The following is a 19,419-nucleotide window of genomic DNA, read 5'->3' as shown; positions in this document are numbered from 1 at the left end:
TTTGTATGGAAAATAACTGAAATAACTGGATGACATGAAAGAAACAGCCATTCACAGAATGAGTCGAATCAGTAGTGCTGTTTCTCAGAGGGAGTAGGAACTGTTATTCTCTCTGCCCCATTGGTGTCAGGTAGGGAACTGATACCCATTTTATGTACACATGTCCTTCACAAGGCCCACGTTTTGCTTACACGAGACATTTGCTTAGCATTTCTGAGTGCACGAGCTGTCTCTGCTTGTGCCATTATATCCCTGGAGTGGGACCAGTTATTCCTCTGCCACTCTGCTGGCGTGCCACCTCTGCTACAGAGCAGGCCAGTCTGTTTCAAACTGAATTGACAACCAACTACAGCATTAATAGGCTCAGTGGTTAGAAGAAGGGAAGTATAAAAAAACAGGATGGCAGAGTTTTCTAGGTGTAAGCTTGCAGCATTTTAGTAATGGAAATACAACAAGATGGACTCAGTGTGAGTGACATTTCTGTGTAGCTGAAATCTGCTTCTAAGACCCCCAGTTGAGTACAGAGGAGGGTGCTTTGGCTACCTTTGTTTTCTCCCCATTAGTTAGGTGGCCAAATCCACAGCAGCACAGACAAGATGAGACAAGATGGGGATGCTGAGTAAAAAGAAGGCGGCAGCAGTAGCAAGACAGACATGTGGAAGGAATATCACTTGCTTTTTTCCCAAAATCAGCTAGTTTGATTAGACACACTTCCAGGTACAAGCCAGGTTTCTGTCTGTTGCACATACGGTTTTATCTCTGGTTTTCTGATTTGATGAAATGGTTGAAGGCAGTTCAGTCATGCCTGGTTTGCACGCGCAGTTAGCTTGCCAAGCAGCCATCCAGTGGAACCCTGTTTTCAACACACGGTAGGGAAGCTTTCCCTTTGTTCCCACCCTGTCTCTTTTTCTTTGGAGCCAGTTTGTGGCGGTGGCAGGAGAAGAGCGGCAGAGGGAGCATTGTGGGCGTGAAATCCATAGCAGGCTGGAAAGGGCCACTGCGTCGCTTCCTTTGTGCTTGGTTTGCTCATACAGGCCGTGGTGTAAGAGCATGGTCTCACTAACAGCTGTGTGCAGGAGTGAAGCCTTAACCACACAGCAGCTCTGATGAATTTCCTCTGATGATACAGTTCTTGTGCTTATAGGAGTGGCTCAGGTAAGGGCAAGTGTTTTTATCAAGGTAACGAGCGTTTTCATCGAGGTATGAGCAAAGAGTATGCAAAGGCCCCTGCAAACCACCTCCAGGCTTTTCTACCATTTGGTCCAAATGTTTTCTTGGTAGAGCTGTTCAAAACTGTGCCTTCCCCTTCCAGCCGCCGTGCTGTGTCCTTGTGCCATGTCCTGCAGTGATCTCTGAGTGAGTGGGCTCCTCTGCTGGACCCCCGCCATCAGCAGAACTCCTCTGATGCAGATTGAGACAGGTTTTTAGTAATTACAGCCAAGGTGTAGAGGATTGAAGAAGTGGAAGGAGGTGGCCTAGAACAATGCGTTCTGATCCCCTTGGGGTTACGGTCACTGTGGGTGACTTTGTGTTGTCTTTTTGGTGGAAACAGGAGGTTACAGATAACCTGAAGTATACCAGTGGGACCCTTTTAAACAGTCTTAGCAAAGAAAGTCTAGTGGCATTATCTGTTATTAACAGCTTAATGAAAGCGAGTTTTCTATTTGTTTTTCTCTCACGCAATATATTAAATGATAATTAGGACTCCTGCATCTTTGCAGATACATTTTATGATGAGAAATACAAATATACCCGACTCTTTCTGTTATAAAACAAATAAAACTGCAAATTTATGCAGCTGTGTATGTATACTACATGCTTTTTCTGCTATGCAAAGCCAAGTTATTTAGATTTTACATGAACCCAAATTAAATTTCTCAGTTTTCTAAAATCATTGTGGGTTGGAATACCTTTCCACTTAGGTTCTTTGCTTGTGTTTCCATCAGAGATCTGATGGAAGTTCTCTGAAATGTCTCAGATTCCTGTGACAAAAAAGATGGAGGTATGCCCAGTGCAGATCTGATGACTCAAAGCTATTTGTCCTTTGGAACCCACAGCACAGGATTTTGGCTGTATTCAGGCATTTGGGAAGCAGTAACTTCTATAGACTTTTCTTAAGTCTTTCTGGGAGCCGGTAAACACAGACTTAAACCGCAAAGTTAAGTTTTGCAACTTAAGAAGTTTTACTGGCATTGGCTTCTTTGACACAGTTAACGTTTCTCTGTGCTGGAAATGTGGTTTAATTTACTGGTCAAAGAGTGTGCTGCAGACAAAAGCACAACTATGTTTTCTTTTACTAGAAAAAGATGTGGGACAGTCAAAGAAGAAATGACAAATCGTGCTTGATCCAAAGACCCATTTAGGCTCATTTGTTTAGAATCTAAATAAATTTGTTTAGAGTCCCATGGTTATGCAGAATGTTTCAAAAGAATGCACTATGTGCACGTGCAAATACTGGATGTTGCTTATTGTTTAACAGCTGGGAAAATATGTGCAAAATGAACAATACTTTGTGTAGGTGGGAGAGAACCTAGTATGTTTAATACCAGCAAACACATCTTTAATCCTTACTGCTAAAATCCACTATGACTTTGACCAGAAAGATTACTGTATCTGCTACTGTTGAAGTATGTTAGAGATTCCTTCATATATATGTATTTATTTACGTGAACTCTTTCTGTACAAACAAAGAGAAACTACACATGGGTTCAGCAAACCAGGGAGTGATTTATTTATTTATTTATTTTTCCCGAGTATTTTCAATAATCCTGATGTGTGTGCGGTGTGGTTGGTCTCAATATCTTTAGTTATACATAAAGGCCCTGCTGTGCTGTAAGTCACGCAGGGGGCAGAGCAGCATGACTGCAGTGCCTGCTGTACCTCAGACCGCAAGCCTGGGCGACGATACGAGGGGCTGAACTCGGTGGAAAGACTCTCACCGATCCTAATGAGCTCTGGATATGGCCCAGACTCGAGCAGCAGTGGCTTGACTTTATTGGAATGCCACCAGCATCATGTTGAGTCATGTGCACACAGATGCATACACATCCTCTTAAAGTCTAAAATAGCTTGCAAAAGCAATGCCAATGCCACAAGCAGAGATGCCATTTGAATTTCATCAGTTTCTTCTAAATTAATTCAAAAACGTTGTGTGAGATTTTGTTACTTGACTTTGGTTTTAATGGAAATGCACTCCAATCCCGCTGGCATTCCCTCTGATAAGTTTCTAGAAAACTGCCAGTTCTGCTGCCAGTTTAAGCTTAGTCTATTGTGTAGTTTAAGCATAAAGCTACATAAATTGCTCTCCATCTGGAGAGGCTTATCTCTGTATCTTCGGTTGACAGCTCGTACGTGCAATGGAAGGAGTGCTACAGGTTGGAACTTGAAACCACTGCTTTGGCGAGCAGCAGACTCTAAGATTTGCAGCTGGTGGTATTAACAAGGATTGTTTTAACTAATGTTCCTCCCTCCTGGTTGCAAACTACTGCAGTTTCCCTGTAAATCTCATGAGAACTCCTCAGGTCATAGCTCACACAGCCAAACGGTCGTGCAAGACTCTAAGCCTTCCTCCGACCAGGCAGAACTGCCAAGATGCACACACAGCCACAGAGCTTGAAAGCAGGACCTGTAGCGACTCAGAAATTGAAATACCAAATGTTATTTTCAAAATACCCAATTGTTTAAGTCACTGCCTAGTTGTGCTGACTCAGGAGTGTTGAATTTGGGGTGGTTGTCCTACTGTAAGCTCTTAAAACTGTAGAGAATAACGAGGATCTTATTTCACAGCTCCCCTCTAAACTGCTCTGTAAAAGGCTGTGGGGGAAAACAGAGGTTAGTGCACATACTTTTATTTTGCTTACAACTTTGATGCCCTCCCTAGGGCTAACGTCAGCAAAATGGTATGTCAAGGAGTTAGACAGCCTCTTGTGCTTTCACTGCCATTCTTTGGATTTTCGTCTGCTCTTCCAGCCGTTTCTTCTTCCTGCTGAACATACAGCTCTTAAATTCAACTGATGCTTACAAATAAGACAAGGCTGTTATCGTTCACAGAAATCTGTTAAATATAATCCCTATAATTAGCCAGAAAATATTACAGTAGTTTGCAGTCGAGTGTGTCTTTTCCTTTCTCCCAGTTTACCCGTTGCAGGAGCAGCTTTGTGTTCCAGTAGGGTAAGTAGGAAGGACACCTGCCAGCACCAAAGGCATTCAGGCTGCTGCAGTTTGGCTGATTCCTTGCCCATATTTGCTCTTTTGAGTGCCAAAACTTTTTTTTTTTTTTAATAATAATAGTTCCTAGCTTATTTAGAGTTGTAGCCCATACTGTGTGATCTGGGGACGTTTGCCTCACCCTAGCCCATGGTACTTGGCAAACCAGCATCTTTTCTCAGGCCTGCTGCTGACTCGCAGGCAGATAACAGGGGTCTGAAGCTCTTCCTCACCTGCCAGGATAAAACCTATCCCTCCGGTTCAAGAAGCTCTTCGTATATTCCTAAGCACTGGTAATGACGGGCAGGGGAAGGTTTACAAAAGAGGCATTTCTCAACCTGCTTTCTGTCAAAGCAGGGCCAGGATTTCTGAGTTCTGAATTTGCCCTCTGCTTTTTTGTGTGGCACATTTCATTACCGCAGTGGGAAGAAGTGAAAGGGTGAGGGAAAGAAAGCTAGCTGTGTGGTTGGCATGGCATTTGAGAAATGGTCCATGAGCTTCTCTATAAATTTCAACTGTAGTCCCATATATATGGTGTAATTATCCAGGAACATGCTACAAGCTGGGAGTATGTATGAGTGTGCTTCCTTGCTTTTTTTTTTTTTTTTTTTTTTTTTGTCTTTTCCAAGCTATACATTTTGTTTGAGTCTGCCAGGAAATGATTTAGCTCCTCATGGGGAGGTTGTGGATGTATATAACTAACTCTTTAAATCGTATTTAAAAAAGGGAGATAGGAACCTGCTGTTAGTAGAGAACAGGCATGGAAAGCCTCCTGTGCATGGGGAAAGCAGCCACCTGGAGGTGCCATTTCAGCACAGCTCTGCGTGCCGTCGGGATGGCAGTTCTTTTCAAAATTCTTCATTCATTCTTTGCAGATATATTATGAAAGACCATATTTACAGATGCATAGAGCTTTTAAGTTTTAAAGATTTTGGTCCTTTGAAAGAGACTTAGCATGCAGTTATTCCACGTCAGAGCACATTTCAAAACCACAATGTATTTGCTTCCTCTTAAGAGCTCAAGAGCACTAATGATACTGTGAGCAGAAGCACGTGAGGCTGTTTCTGTACGTATTGTTAACTACTAGCATGTACTTCTTCAAGCAGTGATTTTTTTTTTTTTGAATGCTCCTTTTCTCTTTTGAGGATCTAGCTTTTGTACGTTATCACTTTGTTGCTACTGTGATGTCTGAAGAGAAGATTTAATGAGTGTTAAACTCCTAAAGCTGTGGATTCTGCAATAATTAAAAATGCTATCTCATTGTACAAGAAAATATATTAAAATATTAAGATTCTTAAAATAAATCAGCTTAGAGCAAGAAATCTGAGTCAAGGAAAGTCTATCATTTATCTCAGAAGTTCTTGCTTTAGTTGATTTGTTAAGCTCCTAGACTATGCAAATGGGTTTATGTTATCTTTTTAATGAAGAGCAGTGTAAAACCATGTTAAATAGAGGGGAAGAGAAAAAAGGGAGTGAGCCAGCCTTGATTATTGTAAAGAGCCTGAAGAAACTGTGTTATAAATAATGTCACCACAGTTTTTGTAGAAGTGAAAAGGAGAAACAAAAGGAATATGAGAAATGCGAGTGCTCTGATTCTGGTGATTACATTTCTTCTTCTCTGCTGGCCCTCCACCTGTGGCCATCACTGCTGCTCTTCGTTCTGCAGTTACCAGAGGTGTAAAAGCTTTGGCTCTACCATGAGCTGCACAGCATCAGCAGTTGTGTGGCCTCCGTCCTCCAAAGGAGAAACCGGTCAGATTTTGGAGGTGGTGTAGTTCTGGTGAAAGGGGCATTACATGTGTAGTGTATCTGGGACTCTTCAGAGCTGATGTATTTACTCTTTTTGACAGCCTCTGATCAGAACAAAAGCTTCAGCATATTAACATTTTTAGCAGTAGTTGTTGACAACATTCAATGACATTTCCATAGGATTTTTTTTAATATTATTATTTTTATTAACATCTTATTATATTTAGCAATTACATATGAATTTGCAATGAAAGAACTTTACACAATCTAGGAGAAAAATTCAGATCCCATTACTGCTGTACCTGCCTCAGTTAAATACTGAATCTCATCCACAGTGAGAAAATATTACAACATTGGTATTCTGTAACTGAGAAGGCAGTGCAAAGCCATTTTCCATCTCGTAACCTAACTCAGCAACGTTTTGTAGCTTTTAAATACTACCCAGTCTGTAATTCACATTATGTGTAAGTATTCCTTAATGAACGGAGGTCTTGCGTAGCATTTCTGTGTCCAACTGTAGCTGAATGCAAACCAAGCGTAGCTTTCAGCTTCACACTAGCTCATCTGCAGGCGGTGCAGAGTCCCTTGAGGGCTCGAGGAGTCCCACACCGGGCAGTATTGGCTGTATTGCCCTCTGGGCTCTGTCCAGTACCAGTGTCAGCTGGTGTTTCACTGGATGGAAACTGCTGCAGTGGCAGGAGTCTGGGAGCCAGGAGTCAGCACGTGAAGTGATGCCAGCGGACCTCAGGGGTGTGGTGTCTGAAGGCCAGCAACAGGGCTGGAGTTTCCCAGTCCCCCTGGTAGGGCAGAAAGACACTAAAGCAGCGGACTTCAGTTTGTCGTGACTCTTAACTAGCTTTTTCAGCTCCCGTGGGTCCTGTGGTGATAGAGGACCCATCAGCTCAGCATGTTGCCCAGCCCTGTGGTTGTGCCCTTCGGAGTGGGAAGGACCAAGCAGAGATCCAACCTAAGCACGTGGTTAAGTGACTCAGTGACTCAGAACTGTAGCCTATTCAACAGTTTTAGGTAAATTTCTTCTTCAATTAGCATATTTCCTGTGTCTAGATATTTATTAGATTTGTTTTTCTCCTTTTCATTATGATGGGACCAGTGCCAACATGTTTAAGAGACCATCGGGAGCAAACTGGATATTTAAAGATTCCCTGAACTTGAATCTGAGTGACGTGTCGCATTGCTGTGTAAGGACTCTGCTGGGGTACGGGACTGTTCTGGTGAAATTGGCTCAAGATGGGGTGTATTTTATTATGTGATGATTTTAAAGCTCTGGACAGGCTGGGCCAAATCGTGAGGTGGAGCCATCGATTTCTAATTTAACCCAGCATTTTGATGCCGGTGATTCTGTAAGAGTTCCCACAGCTGAAGGCTGGCTAGTGAACTTAAAGTTATCTTAGATATTTATAGGGTGCCTATTCTTGTAGGGGCTCTCTGGCTGTCCTTATTGAGTGAGGGAGGATGGGAAAAGACTCTAAAAGACTGTTCCAGGCACCAGGAACTTTGGGTTCAGTTGCAGTTTATGGCTTCTGGAATAGTCACTGAGTTACTCAGCCTCAGTTCTCCCAGATGTATCTGCAGCAGGGAGTAACGCTCCGTTCTGTGCGGAGGGACACAGCTCTGGTGCCTGTGATTAATCTTGCAGATATCAAGTGGTGGGAGTAAATTTGTTGTTACTCAATACGTTCTACTTATTTTGCAGGCTGTGAAATGAAACAGATACTGCGTTCGTGCCTTTGTACAAAGGAAAGCTAACAAAGAAAGAGATGTTACCGTTGCCTACTAATTTGAGTTAAATGTCAACAGTATGCAGTTTTGACTTGTATTTTTCTGTTCATTTCCCTTTGGAGCAATAAAGCCTGCAGGCAGGACGTTCTGGGACCTCACTGCCATTCTCTGAAGGTTAATGGTCATTTTATCTTTAGCCTTGTGTTTGCAGGCACCGGGGTCAGACAGCCCTTTCCTCAGAACTGTGCTTCCATGATTTCCCGTATTATTACTCCAGCTGACAGCCAGGGAGATGGGATCTGAGATGACCTTCACTTCTCAATTTTTATTTTGGTGGCAATAGAAATTCAGGATGCTGATGGTTTTAGGAATATTTTTCCAGATGTGTGAGTCCCTGGTTCTCGTCTTGCTTATACCTGTGCAAACAAATCAGGAGTAATTCTGTTGGAGAGGTGGGCCAACATTAGTGCAAAACTAATATACATGGGAAGTCATTAAACTTGATTGCTATTCGCAGCACAAGCATTACTGGCAGTGTAGGTCTAATCTGTCTCCAAGGGAGCTTGGAGTGTTGCAAGGACATTGACTGGATCTATCCCTGGAGGGGAATTTGGGAAGAATGGGGTGTGGAGAACTCAATTCCTTATTCAAGTCGTCTCAGGATATTTGTTTAGACTCGGTAACTGTTACCTCTGATGTTCGACATCTAGACTAGGCAATGATCCATGTGCCTGTAGCTACGTAGTGTTCTCACGTTTCTTTCCAGATGGTCTTGCATATTGGTGCCTGCCTGGACACCAAGAAGGAAAAGTTGTGTTGTTGGAACCTAATGTTTTTTAACATGGTATTTTCTTAAGCCAGAACGGGTAGAAATAGAGCTCCTTTGTTCAGCTTCTGCGCTACCCAAACTTAGACAAAAGAACTACAGTTTCCCCGTATATAAAATATTGACCGTGCTCATATTTTCACAGGAAATACCAAGCTCTTCCACTGTGTCAAAAAATAAAAATCTGCTTTTCATTCAGACTCATTAAAATTTTAGAATTGAGATTTATGATCTTGGATGGAAAAAAGCAGATACATGAGAAGCAGCACATGGCTATATTGTCTATGCATACAGGAATACCGTTAGTTTCTCTATAAATAATGGCATGTTTACATGCAAATCAGTTGTAAATTTGTAAAATGTCAAACAAACACTTCTCTGTGTTATTTGTTTGGCAGTTGATGTTTTCTGACACTGAAGTCTGAGGTTATATTTGTGATCCTGCTGCAAATCTAGGGGAAATCACCTTTGGAATGACCCATGGTCTGACTTTCGTCTCCAGATAATCCAGGAAGAGCTTGTGGTTGTCAGGACACAAAGGAGGCACAGACTAGAGAGGACAGATTTAGCGTACCGGTATCTTTTTTTGCCATATTTCAGAAATCAGTAGTGCACTGGGTACACCATACTGAAGTTTATCTTCACTCCTTCCTCAGAGGTAAAGATAACATGCTAGTGGTAAGCCGTTAGAAACCGTTCATACTCAGAATTAGCAAATGCTAGAATCAAAGAGATTATATGTATTGCTGCTTCCTTTGAAATGTTCGTCTTATTGAAGGAGATTGCAGAAAGACATCTAGCAGGGAACAAAAGCAACGACAACAAAAATCCCCCAAATCCCAGGCATTGCACACCGAGTGTAAAACCAGACATAATTAGATCAACATACAGTAATTAGACTCCAGAGCAAGTATCATGGCCAATTCTTCAGGCTCACACGCATGAATAAAAAGCTGATACAGGGCACAGTTAGAGGCCCCTGGCTATACTCTACTTTCAGAGATAGGAGGAAAATGAGGGTCAAAGCCTAATATTAATCACAGATGGATGTATAAACTCAGAAAGGCAGAAATCCTCTTATCTCCATTTCTTTGTTTTCTGCAGCGTTCTGTGTTTGATTCCAGCCTGGTTTGTTTACAGCTCTGATAGTGCAGCTTTTACAGTAATGCATATTCAGTTGTTTCTTTATTACTGAAGGGTTTTCACTGAAACTCCCCAACCCAGGACCATTTGCCAGCCCAGGAATCTGACTTGTAAGAAAGCTAAATCTGTTTCTGCTTCAGGAAGGTGTTCCCTGATAGTCACATTTATGTTAGCACACAGTTAAACAATCCATGTGCCAAATGCAAAGAGAATTGCGGTATGAAGTGGCTTTCAATATTATGGTTTGATTTCTGTGCAGGATTTATTACAGGTTATAATGGAAGGAATGCTCTACATGCAGGTCAGCTGGAACGGCACAGCTTTAGAAATACTTAGGCATGATCAAGTGCAGCATAACATTTAGTCTGAAAGTTCTCAATGAACCTAGCCTTCATTGCTTAATGGTAACGGCACGAGAACTGGAAACTAGTCTTGGATTTTACTGGATTTGTCCCAAATGCCTCATTTGGTGTCCAGACACTGACTGGCTTGCTTATTCAGAGTTAAACAAATAAACTGAAAAATCATTTTTTTGAGAACTCGCAGCCCTGCCCTGGAAGGAGGGGAGGCACCGTGCAGCTGCACGGCTCCAGCTGTGCGGAGGGATGCAGGAGGGCATGTGGTGCTCGGGCTGGCCGTAGCAGGGAATAGAGGCAAGAGGCAAAATGGGCTGCTGAAGTTTATCCAGCCCCATCCCCTCTCCTCCTAGCAAATGCCTCGCCCCAGCTCAAGAACTGCTGCACAGTTTGCAAGGGCAGGGCTGCAAAAGGCTCATGCACTGTGTGCAGAGCTCCATGGCCTGGAGTTTTTGTGGGGACCCCAGGAAACCGAAGTGTGCCTTGTGATGAAGGAAGTCAATTCAGAGACCCCAAAATGTACTGGAAATTTGCAATGTTATGGCCTATCAGTTTTGGGTAGGATTTCCATTCCTACCCCTGCATTTGTGTGGTGAAAAATCCACAGGAAACTTTTGTCTTTCTCTGAAAATAGGCTAAAAAAAAAACAATTATCTGACAGCCATGTTTAAACAGTTTGTGAATTGTGTATTTTCACAGCTGCATGACGTCTGGGCCATCTCTACTGCTTTGCACTGCACACAAGTCCTCGTTCCACTCAGGCAAGTTTCGAGTGGGTATTTGAGAAGTGCGAAGTGTTTGCTGCCAGAGAGCTGGGAAGCGAGGACGTGGTCAGCCCTTGGAGGTCTGGCTGCAAGAGGCAGCAAGTAAAGCAGTAGATCTGATGGACATGAAACATATTTTGAATCGCTGGTGGTGTGTGTAGCTCCTGACACCTCTGCTGTTGGGTGTGTACCCCGTGTATGTGTGTAGGAAGTGTCTGTGGCAACAGGCCAGTGCCTTCAGCTCAGTTTGAGTTTCCCCTGTTGGATTACTCGTTGCTGTTGGTTACCTACTTTGAAGAGGTCTCTCCTGCAGTGGCCCAGGTGAAAGTGCCCGTGAAACAAGTAACTCGCTGATTTTATGAGCTGTATTTTAGTGCAAGCGTTTCCCAGTGATCGGGTTGCGGGGCCTTGCTCAGACTTGCCTCTGGAGGAACTAACAAACCCAGAAAGTTTGACAGGCGCTGGGAGCTCTGCCGCTGCCTTTCCATCCCTGCTGGTACCCTGAGGACAGGCAGCTTGCCACCTGGGCCTCTTGCTCTGCCTGCAGACTTGGAAGACAAAGCGAGGCAGATTTGGAAGTACAGTGGTAACAGAGGGTGGTGAGAATGTTGGGCTGTGGAGGGAGAGCAATGACAGTGAGTGTGAAGAAGTCAAGGGGTACAGGCCATAATTTTCAAGTCAAAGTGGGCCCAGAATGGCCCATTTCAGTCAAGCCAAGCCACAAACTTTAGAGGAAATCCAGATCTGATTCAGCATCCAAGTGTCTGAACTTGCTCTCTTTCCTATCTTTAAAGAGCCATCGTTGCTTTGCCAAGGTCTGTATACTGTGGTTATTTGGTGTTCATCTAGTTTCCAAGCTGAAAACAGCTTTAATTAATTAACTGGCAGTAGAGCAGCCCTCTCGTTTAGCACTTAACAAGCAGGGAGCTAATGGCAGCTCAGCTCCTGTTTGGCTGTAAGGCCTGTATCAGCATCGCATAACTGCTTACTTGCGCTGATTTACCTCTGGACTTGGGGCCATGATGTTTATCGACATCTAAGAGCTCGGATCTATCCCCAGAAAACTCAGTGTGGGGCTATTTGGAGCTGGGCTAGCGATGAAAAATCAGAGAAATGCTACCATGAAGTGGCTTGGAGACTGATATGGAGATAGAGAATCAAAAAGGATTAAATCCCGAGGTGGAGTAATTATTTTTAATGACTGTTTACCAGTGCTTCTTGGAAAGTAAGGATCTTTCTAAATGTGTGTGGTGAAACTGCCAGTTCCTGGGAACAGGACTATGTTTGACCTAAATGAAAACCAACAGTTGAGGATTTGCATGTTCAAGTAACTTCAAGACAAAACCAAATACATGAAAGACAAAAGAATAATGAAAAGAAACATTCTGAACACAAACCATCTCAGGTGGTTAGGAGGCAGGGAATCTGCTTCATGTTAGCAAAAAATAGAATCCTTTGAAGCTTGAGGGCCTTATTCTACACCAGTTAAAAGGACAAAATTCTCCCAAAGCCATCAGGATTACATCCTTCCACTGGTTTTAGGATTGGGCCTTCCCACTAGAAAGCTACTTGATCTTTCTTGCTTTTAAATACAAACTTGATTTTCCAATGAGGTTTCCTTCATTTCTTGCTATTAAAGTTTCTTTTGGCAGCATTTTCTGAACTAAGTGGCAGGCAGATTTCAGATGCAGTCCTCCATCCAAGGTTTTGTACACCAAGCCAGTGAGAACGCTTCCCCAGGGGTCTCTGGGAATTCCGTTCTGGTGGTTGTTACCCTAGAACCAGTCTTGGTTTTGACTTTTTTCCTTTGGACTTCCTCTGATGAGTGGAGATTAACACAATCCAGCTAGCCTTTGCCTCTCAGGATGAGGAGTTCAGTGTGGAGCCATTGTGACAAATGCAATAATTCAGGCTGACAGTAAAACTCACCTGGATAAAACTTCAACTGTGGTTTTGTGTCTTTTCCAAAGAGAAGCCACATCTTGAGGTCAGGTTTGATTCCCAGTTCTTCTGTGGATGGCATTGAAGTTGGCTGCTTGTAGAAGGTTTCTCTTTTCTGCTAAGTGCAAAGCTAGACTAGAATATGATTGGTTTCTGCTTGTGATGGCCCTTGCACTTGATGTCAATTATTATTTGTGTCACAGCTTTCCTTTACATAGCAGGTGTTAATAAAGAAATGGAGATGTCCATTCAGAGATGGTGAAGTTCTGCACCATTAGAAAACTGCTGTAGCAGAGGCAGTTCTGGGACTCTGTGCCAGAGGTGCAGTCCTCAGACTTCTAAGGGAAATGTTTTAAAATGTTTTTCATAATATTCTGGAAGAACTAATCCACCGTAGATCTGGTCTTGCTACTTAATTTGCAAAAGGACCTGATGTCGAAGTACTTGTAAGATATTCCTTACTGGCTTGCCAGACCCAACTATTCAAATATTATCTACTAGCCGAGAATAAATGCGGTATTCTACTGATCTTTTATAGCACTCAGCATAAATCTTCTGTAGCAATGAGAGTTATGAACTAACTACATTCAAGCACACGTGTGTGTGTTTTTTTTAAATCAAGAGCAGAGATCCTTCCAGGCAGTGCGGCTCCAGGAGCTGACACCACTACTGGTGCTGACTGGTGCACCCTGGCTGCTGCGGGCAGCGCGATGTGCGGTGCCTCACCTCTGCTTGCACCTCATCGGGGCCACTGGCTGCCTGGGGATTGCCACATGGGTTGAATGTGGTGTGATGCCAGAAACGGGTGCAGCTATGCTGTCCTGGGGCTTGGATATCCCAGGGCTGTGTTCCCAGCATTAAACCATGGCTGTTTTCCTCCTTTGCTGCCCATTGAGGACCTCCTGAGTTGTAGCAGTGAGTACCAACGTTACATGTATCACCGCGGGGCATCACAGGGCAGTATTTTTCTAACAGGGGTGTCCTGGCTACTTGAAACTCCAGAGCTTCTCTCCTGACCTTGCAATATTGCATGGACTTAGGTTTTTCTTCTGTTAATGTGCAGAGTAGCATGTTAGAATAGGTCGTGATTTACAGTGAGATGGGATAATGCCTGTTCTGGAAGGTCCTGCGCACCCCTTGTGTGCTGGAGAATGCCGGCGGTTTTGAGTGGTTATTTCAGAGACGTTGCAACGCTTTCTGTAGCCTCTCTGTTTAAAAAATAACAGCAATGATACAATGTCCTCGGGGCTTCTTCGCCTCCTAATTACAACCAAGCTTCTCATTAGTCCCGCGGGGAGACAGAATCAAATGCCATGTGGTATTTTACACTTAGGATGCTGTGCTTACCACGAGCTGGAAGGAGGCAGGAAAAGGGGGAGTTAACAATTCATAACCATTTATGGAGCAGGCACAGCCCTCCTTGGACCCAGTTCAGCAGAGTCTGAGGGCCTCAGATCAGGAACTTTATCTGGCTAGTAATTGCATCGGCATGCTGCCTTCCTTGTGTGCAGGGGGGGGCATTTGGTGAGCAGGAGACGAAGCTGCAGAGTCCTTGTGCCGGCACAAGGATGAATTAAATGCACGCACGCCTCCAGGGAAGGACCATGGCTGGATTCTACAGTTGCCTGAAAAGTAAAAAGTAAGTGCCATGCTGAGCCCTCCCCTCCACCTTTCCTCAGCGAGCTGACTCCAGTGGGTGCTTGGGAATTCCTCCCTCCTGTATTTCAGCAGCAGCACTGCACACGGTGCTCGTGCCTTGCGACTGATGTGCCATTCGGAGTATAAAGTGCAAAAAATCAACTCGAACTGAACTAACAAATGATGAAAATCGGTCATGCTTTTTTTCCTTCACAGATATGTGTGTATATATATATATATATGTATGTCCAGTGGCAAACACAAAATACTGAAAAGGAAATTAAGAACCTTTTACTGTCTCATTATAGCAAAAGGAAAAACGTCCTCTTCTTTATTGATTAGCTACATTGTGTATGTTGAACAAATAATGAGAAATACAGAAATGCAGGTTGGCTTTTAAAAATGTTCAGCTAGAAATCCGGCATTAAATGCTCTCTGAGAACTCGATATGCTCAGTTTTTTGTATAAGCAACCTGAGGTGTGCTCTGTAATTGCTCCCCATTGAGAGATTTGATTTTATTTAAAGTAAATATTTTTGATTGCTTCACTATCATGTTCTGTGGGAGAGCTATAAAGGGAGAAGAGGATGGGGCAATGCATGTTAGTATTTGTGCTTTAAACCACTGTCAAGACAGCTTTTGTTTTTCCTTGGATATTCTCTCTGCTAAGGAATGGAACAAAATTTTCTCTGCAAAAAAACGAGCAGTGGTTTTTGGTGACAATTTGCATCAGTGGACTGTAGAGGGCTCTATTCTTGCATACAGTACGGGATTACAGAAAGTGCAAATTCAAAGGCAAACAAAATTGTATCTTGAGGCTTCAGATATGAATGATGATAGCAAAAAGTATGGATGAAATCTTGGTTAGCAAGGGAAAAAAGTGCCAGTTCAATAGTGAAGCTGACAATTCCTTCTTTCTCTTTTTCCCTCTTCTAACTGTTGGATCCCTTGTGTCAACAGTGTCTCACGTTACTCTGGTAGAAATATGTATTTTTGAAGGCACTCAATTCCTACTGGATTTCAGTTAGAATTTCCATCCCATATTCCATCCCCCTTCTCCTCCTTTGAAACTTGTAATGGTGTCTATGAGAGGAATCTAAATATTTGGAAAGTAAGTCTGCCTTAGGTAAGAGGGAGGATGCAATCACAACGGACAAAAGGACTGAGAATTAGTCCTGATGAAGGTAGAGGGTTCGGCACTTGAACTGACAACAAAATCAATTTACTTTGTTTGATTTATATTGTTTTTCCTCCAGAGCCTCCAGTATCTAATGCAATTAAGATAAACTTGGAAGGCTGAGAGAGGCTGTAAAGTATGAGCAGCTGACACTTCTTTCATATGACATATGATCACTTCTTTTCAGGTGGAAATGCACCTGATTTCTAAAGAACAGCTTTGTTTTTTCAACAAATTCTTCTTTCCGGTTGCTCTTCAGTTAGATCTCCATGCTGGGTATATATGCAGATTGCGTTCCTCAGCCTGTTGTCTCAGCCTTGTGATGTGTTCCCAAGTGGATTAGTGTGACTATAAATACTTCACAGTCTTTACAAATTTTATATGCTGCTTTGGATGTGATTATTGGCAGTTAAAATGAGCCTAAGACATTAATTGCAGCACCAGAGATGTTTGGAGCCTGAGATGAATTTTGGATGAATTTTTTGGGGAGTTTGACACAAAGCATTTGTCTTTCTGGGCAGTGTTAGATGTGTTACAGGAATGGCTTCCCCAAATCCTCACACAGTTGTTCGACCTGTAGGAGTTAGTTTGCTTTGTGAATGAAATGACTTGGATGTTTTAAACAACTGGCTTGGGCACAAGCAGCGGTTTATCCAAAGCAGCAGAGCTCTGCACAGGCCTTAAAACTTGCTACTGCCACTGGCAAGGGGTCCTGCTAGGGCTTTGGGTTGCTGCGTCCAGCTGAAGTGCCTGGGCTGTTTTAAAAGCTTCTTGGGGGAGCTCTCTCCTGTGCTGCTGTCCCATTTGCCTTCGCAGCCCCACGTTTTCCTAGTGAAGGCTCTGCCTTTGCACGCTGCCGTGACTTCTGTCTGAGTCTGAGCTTTCTGCAGTGAGTTCTGCCCCTGTGCTTCGTGAGTGCTCCCTTATGAGATCTCACATCATTAAAACAAACCAAAAAAAACTCATGCAGATAATTCCACAGCACAGCACCAGTCTTAATCCACTGAAATAAAAGTTGGAGATTGCTTTCGTATTTTTCTTTATTTGGGTTGCAGATGCTAGTTAATCTTAAATTGTTCTTCCAGTAAGTTTGTGGCTCTTGTAGCTCATCCTTGTTTCATTGTGCTTGGTCCCAGCCCGGTATCAGAACAATCCGTCAGCTCTGGGCAGACATGATGCAGTTTTCTAAAGCCTGCAGAAGAATCTGTTAATATCTGTCTTTCAGCTTTTGAAACTAGCCAAATATGTAGTTATGAGCTGAAAATGTGGTTGCTTAAATAGTAAGGTTCAGTGATGGTCAATGCAAACTGCCAATTTCCAAAGACAAATATAGTGTGTTAGAAGCTATATAAAGTATTTGGCTGAAGGCTTTGTGTGCCAGCTCAGAGCTGGTTTCAGTAACAGACTATAAGGAAATGTGTTTAAGTGGTCTGGAGTTAGTGTGGTCACTCAAGATTTCATGGTGCCTTTCACAAGCAATCCCAGAATTATGGACTTATTTTGGTTTGAATGTCTTCTGCTATGCCAAGCTCTGTACTTCCAGTGGCATATTTCATTTCTTTCTTGTAGCCCGGAATTGTCAAAAAAAAAAAAAAAAAAAAAAAAAAAAGCTGATATGCACTCCTGTGCTGCAAACAAGTTCAGTATTTGGGTAAAGCAGTTGGTCAAGGGATGCATCGGGATCATTTTCAACATATTTTTATTTTGAGATGGAAGTTACAAATGTAAAATAACGTTAGGAATGTCAAGCAAAATTTGTTGTCTGGATTAGGTGCTGTTGCTTTGTTGCTGTCTGTGTTTGTTGCCTGTTCAGATGAGTGTCAGGAAGAGATTTTGGAGTTTGTGGGGATTCTTGCAAAGCCATTACACCGCTGCCTACCTGACCGATAGCCAGCTAAGCTGAGGTCTCTGTTCCCTGCACCCTTCCCTCCAGCTCCCTTGCCCTAAGCCTGTTTGTTTGAAGAGGCTCACAGAGGGCAGCGGAGGGTGCAGAGTGCGCTTCTACAGCTGTTATTTCTGTGTAGGCTCCTTGGAGCCTTTGGTTCCCCATCGGCAGCAAGCAGCTGCTCCTGGGGCTCGGACACTAGCAAGTGAATTGGAAGCGGTTTAAAGCTCCACCAAGTGCTGCTGAAGTAGTGACTTGGCACCGCGGGGAGTGGGGCACTTCCAGGCCATTACGAGCTGCTCTTCTCCGTCAGCAGCTCATTCGCCTCCCGCGGCGTCTCTCTCTTTTTGGAACCACGTCAGTGCATTAGGGTTACAGCGGGGACTGCCCATGATGCTCAGCTCTTTGACATGTGCTTGGGCAAGGGGCTCACAGCGAGGCACTGAGGCTGTCCCCATCTGTGGTGGCATCCCCACGTGTACCTGGGCTCGGCCAGGCTGTCAGCCATCAGGAGGCCATGCAGCTTCCCCAGTGCTGCTGCCTGGGAGCCGTGGTGCCCAGTGGCAGCAGCCTCCTACAAGAGCTGGTCCTGTGATGCTCTGGAGGTCTGTGAGCAGCCAGTGAATCCCAGGATCACGTTGGTATCCTGAAATGCATGTGGTTACCTGCTTTAGTGTTATATTGTTATATTAATGCTATTTCCCAATGAGGGCAAGAATCACTTGTTAACAGTTTTTCAATGGTTTGTTGTATTTTTTCATTTTTTTTTTCTTTCTTTTTTTTTCTGGTTATGAAAGGTGGCTCCTGCCCAGCAAAGCAAGTTCACCAGTGCAGAGAGAATCCCTGGATACAGACAGAGGTGGCAATACCAGGTTTCAAGAAATGGCTTGTGGAGAGTACAGAAGGCAAAGCATTGAGCAGAAGGGAGGTGCTTTTTGGAAAGTGGGGAGCTCTCCCAGCCAGGGCCAAGTCAGAGAAGGGGTGCTGAGCAGAAAGGACTCCCCAGGCATTATGATCCCTTGGGAATCTTCCAGGAGGCAGCCTGAGAGCTTGCTCCTGTACACAGCAATGTAGAGGGCGTTTGGACATTTGGGAGTGTTTTGTCTTCAGCTCACAGGGCTTGTTCAGTGTCACGCCTGCTATTAAATGCACACAGATTGAAGCCCTGTTTTCTTACACAAGAATAATAGAGAGGGTGAGCAAAAGCAGTCAGGAGGTGGCAGAGCCATGGCACTGCAGGCGGTTGTGCACAGTTGGTACAATGGTGCTGTATTATTAACAGAAAGCTCAACTATTTCTGCTTGTTGATTCATTCCATTTGACTCATCTCTGTGTGAGAAGTTCAGTTTTGGCTTAATACGGCCAGTGAGTCACCCCACCTCTCCCAGTCCTCCTCCTCCTCTTCACACTTCTCTCTGGATGGTGTTTGCTTTAGCAGCCACTGCGATGCGGTGCGTCTGCTGGCTGTAGGCAGAGGAATTCCAGGCAGCCGTGTCCGTTTGGTTTCAGCACAACAGCCCTTTCCCTACCACCAAGGTACTGAGTGTCTGATGGGTGAGTGCCCCTAATGCTGCCCGTCCTACTTATTTTACAGCACAGCAGAAGCTTCTTGGCTTGGGACAATCTGCTGAATGTGATCTTCACTCTTCTGCACCATTTGCCTGCCAGTTTTTCGTCCATCTTATCTTGCCAGATTGAGCCTTGAAAACATCTTGTCATGATTTTCCTTGTGTTCTCTCCTTATGAATCTTCTGCTGCTCAGAGCATCTAGCTTTGTATCCTTTCAGCCAAATGGAGAGATGAATTTACCATTTCCTCCATGTACAGAGGTCTGGAAAGCTTAATAGCTGTGATATGAAGGCCTGGAAATGGCTTTCTAAGCTGAAATCTGGCTATGGATACTTAAGACAAAAACGTACTAGCTCCAAGCTGTGCTTCCAACAGATAACCTACCTGAGCTAGCGTAGCACAGCTAGAGCTGATTACCAGCAAACC

The 19,419-nt window shown here is 43.7% G+C and overlaps 1 protein-coding gene across 6 annotated transcripts in view; it reads left to right on the top strand.

Moving 5' to 3' along the window:
- KIAA1210 overlaps nt 1-19,419 on the top strand; it is a 105,679-nt gene that overhangs the window by 3,097 nt on the left and 83,163 nt on the right. For 2 of the 6 annotated variants that reach the window (XR_014697624.1, XR_014697625.1), the window contains exon 1: nt 14,171-14,364. The exons of 2 other annotated variants lie outside the window; for them this stretch is intronic. Coding sequence is in view for 2 of the 4 variants with exons in the window: in XM_084534766.1 (XP_084390892.1) it covers nt 14,303-14,364 (62 nt within the window). In the remaining 2 variants the exon portion in view is untranslated. Of the gene's footprint in view, nt 1-14,169; nt 14,365-19,419 lie in introns of those variants that run through there. 2 more of the 6 variants (XM_084534766.1, XM_084534767.1) reach the window with 2 other exon arrangements.

This window comes from Aythya ferina (genome assembly GCF_964211825.1).
Source record: "Aythya ferina genome assembly, chromosome: 13".
Classification (NCBI taxonomy): Eukaryota; Metazoa; Chordata; class Aves; order Anseriformes; family Anatidae; genus Aythya; species Aythya ferina.
The sequence above is the reverse complement of the archived record's forward strand: the minus strand, read 5'-3'. Positions and strand labels throughout refer to the sequence as shown.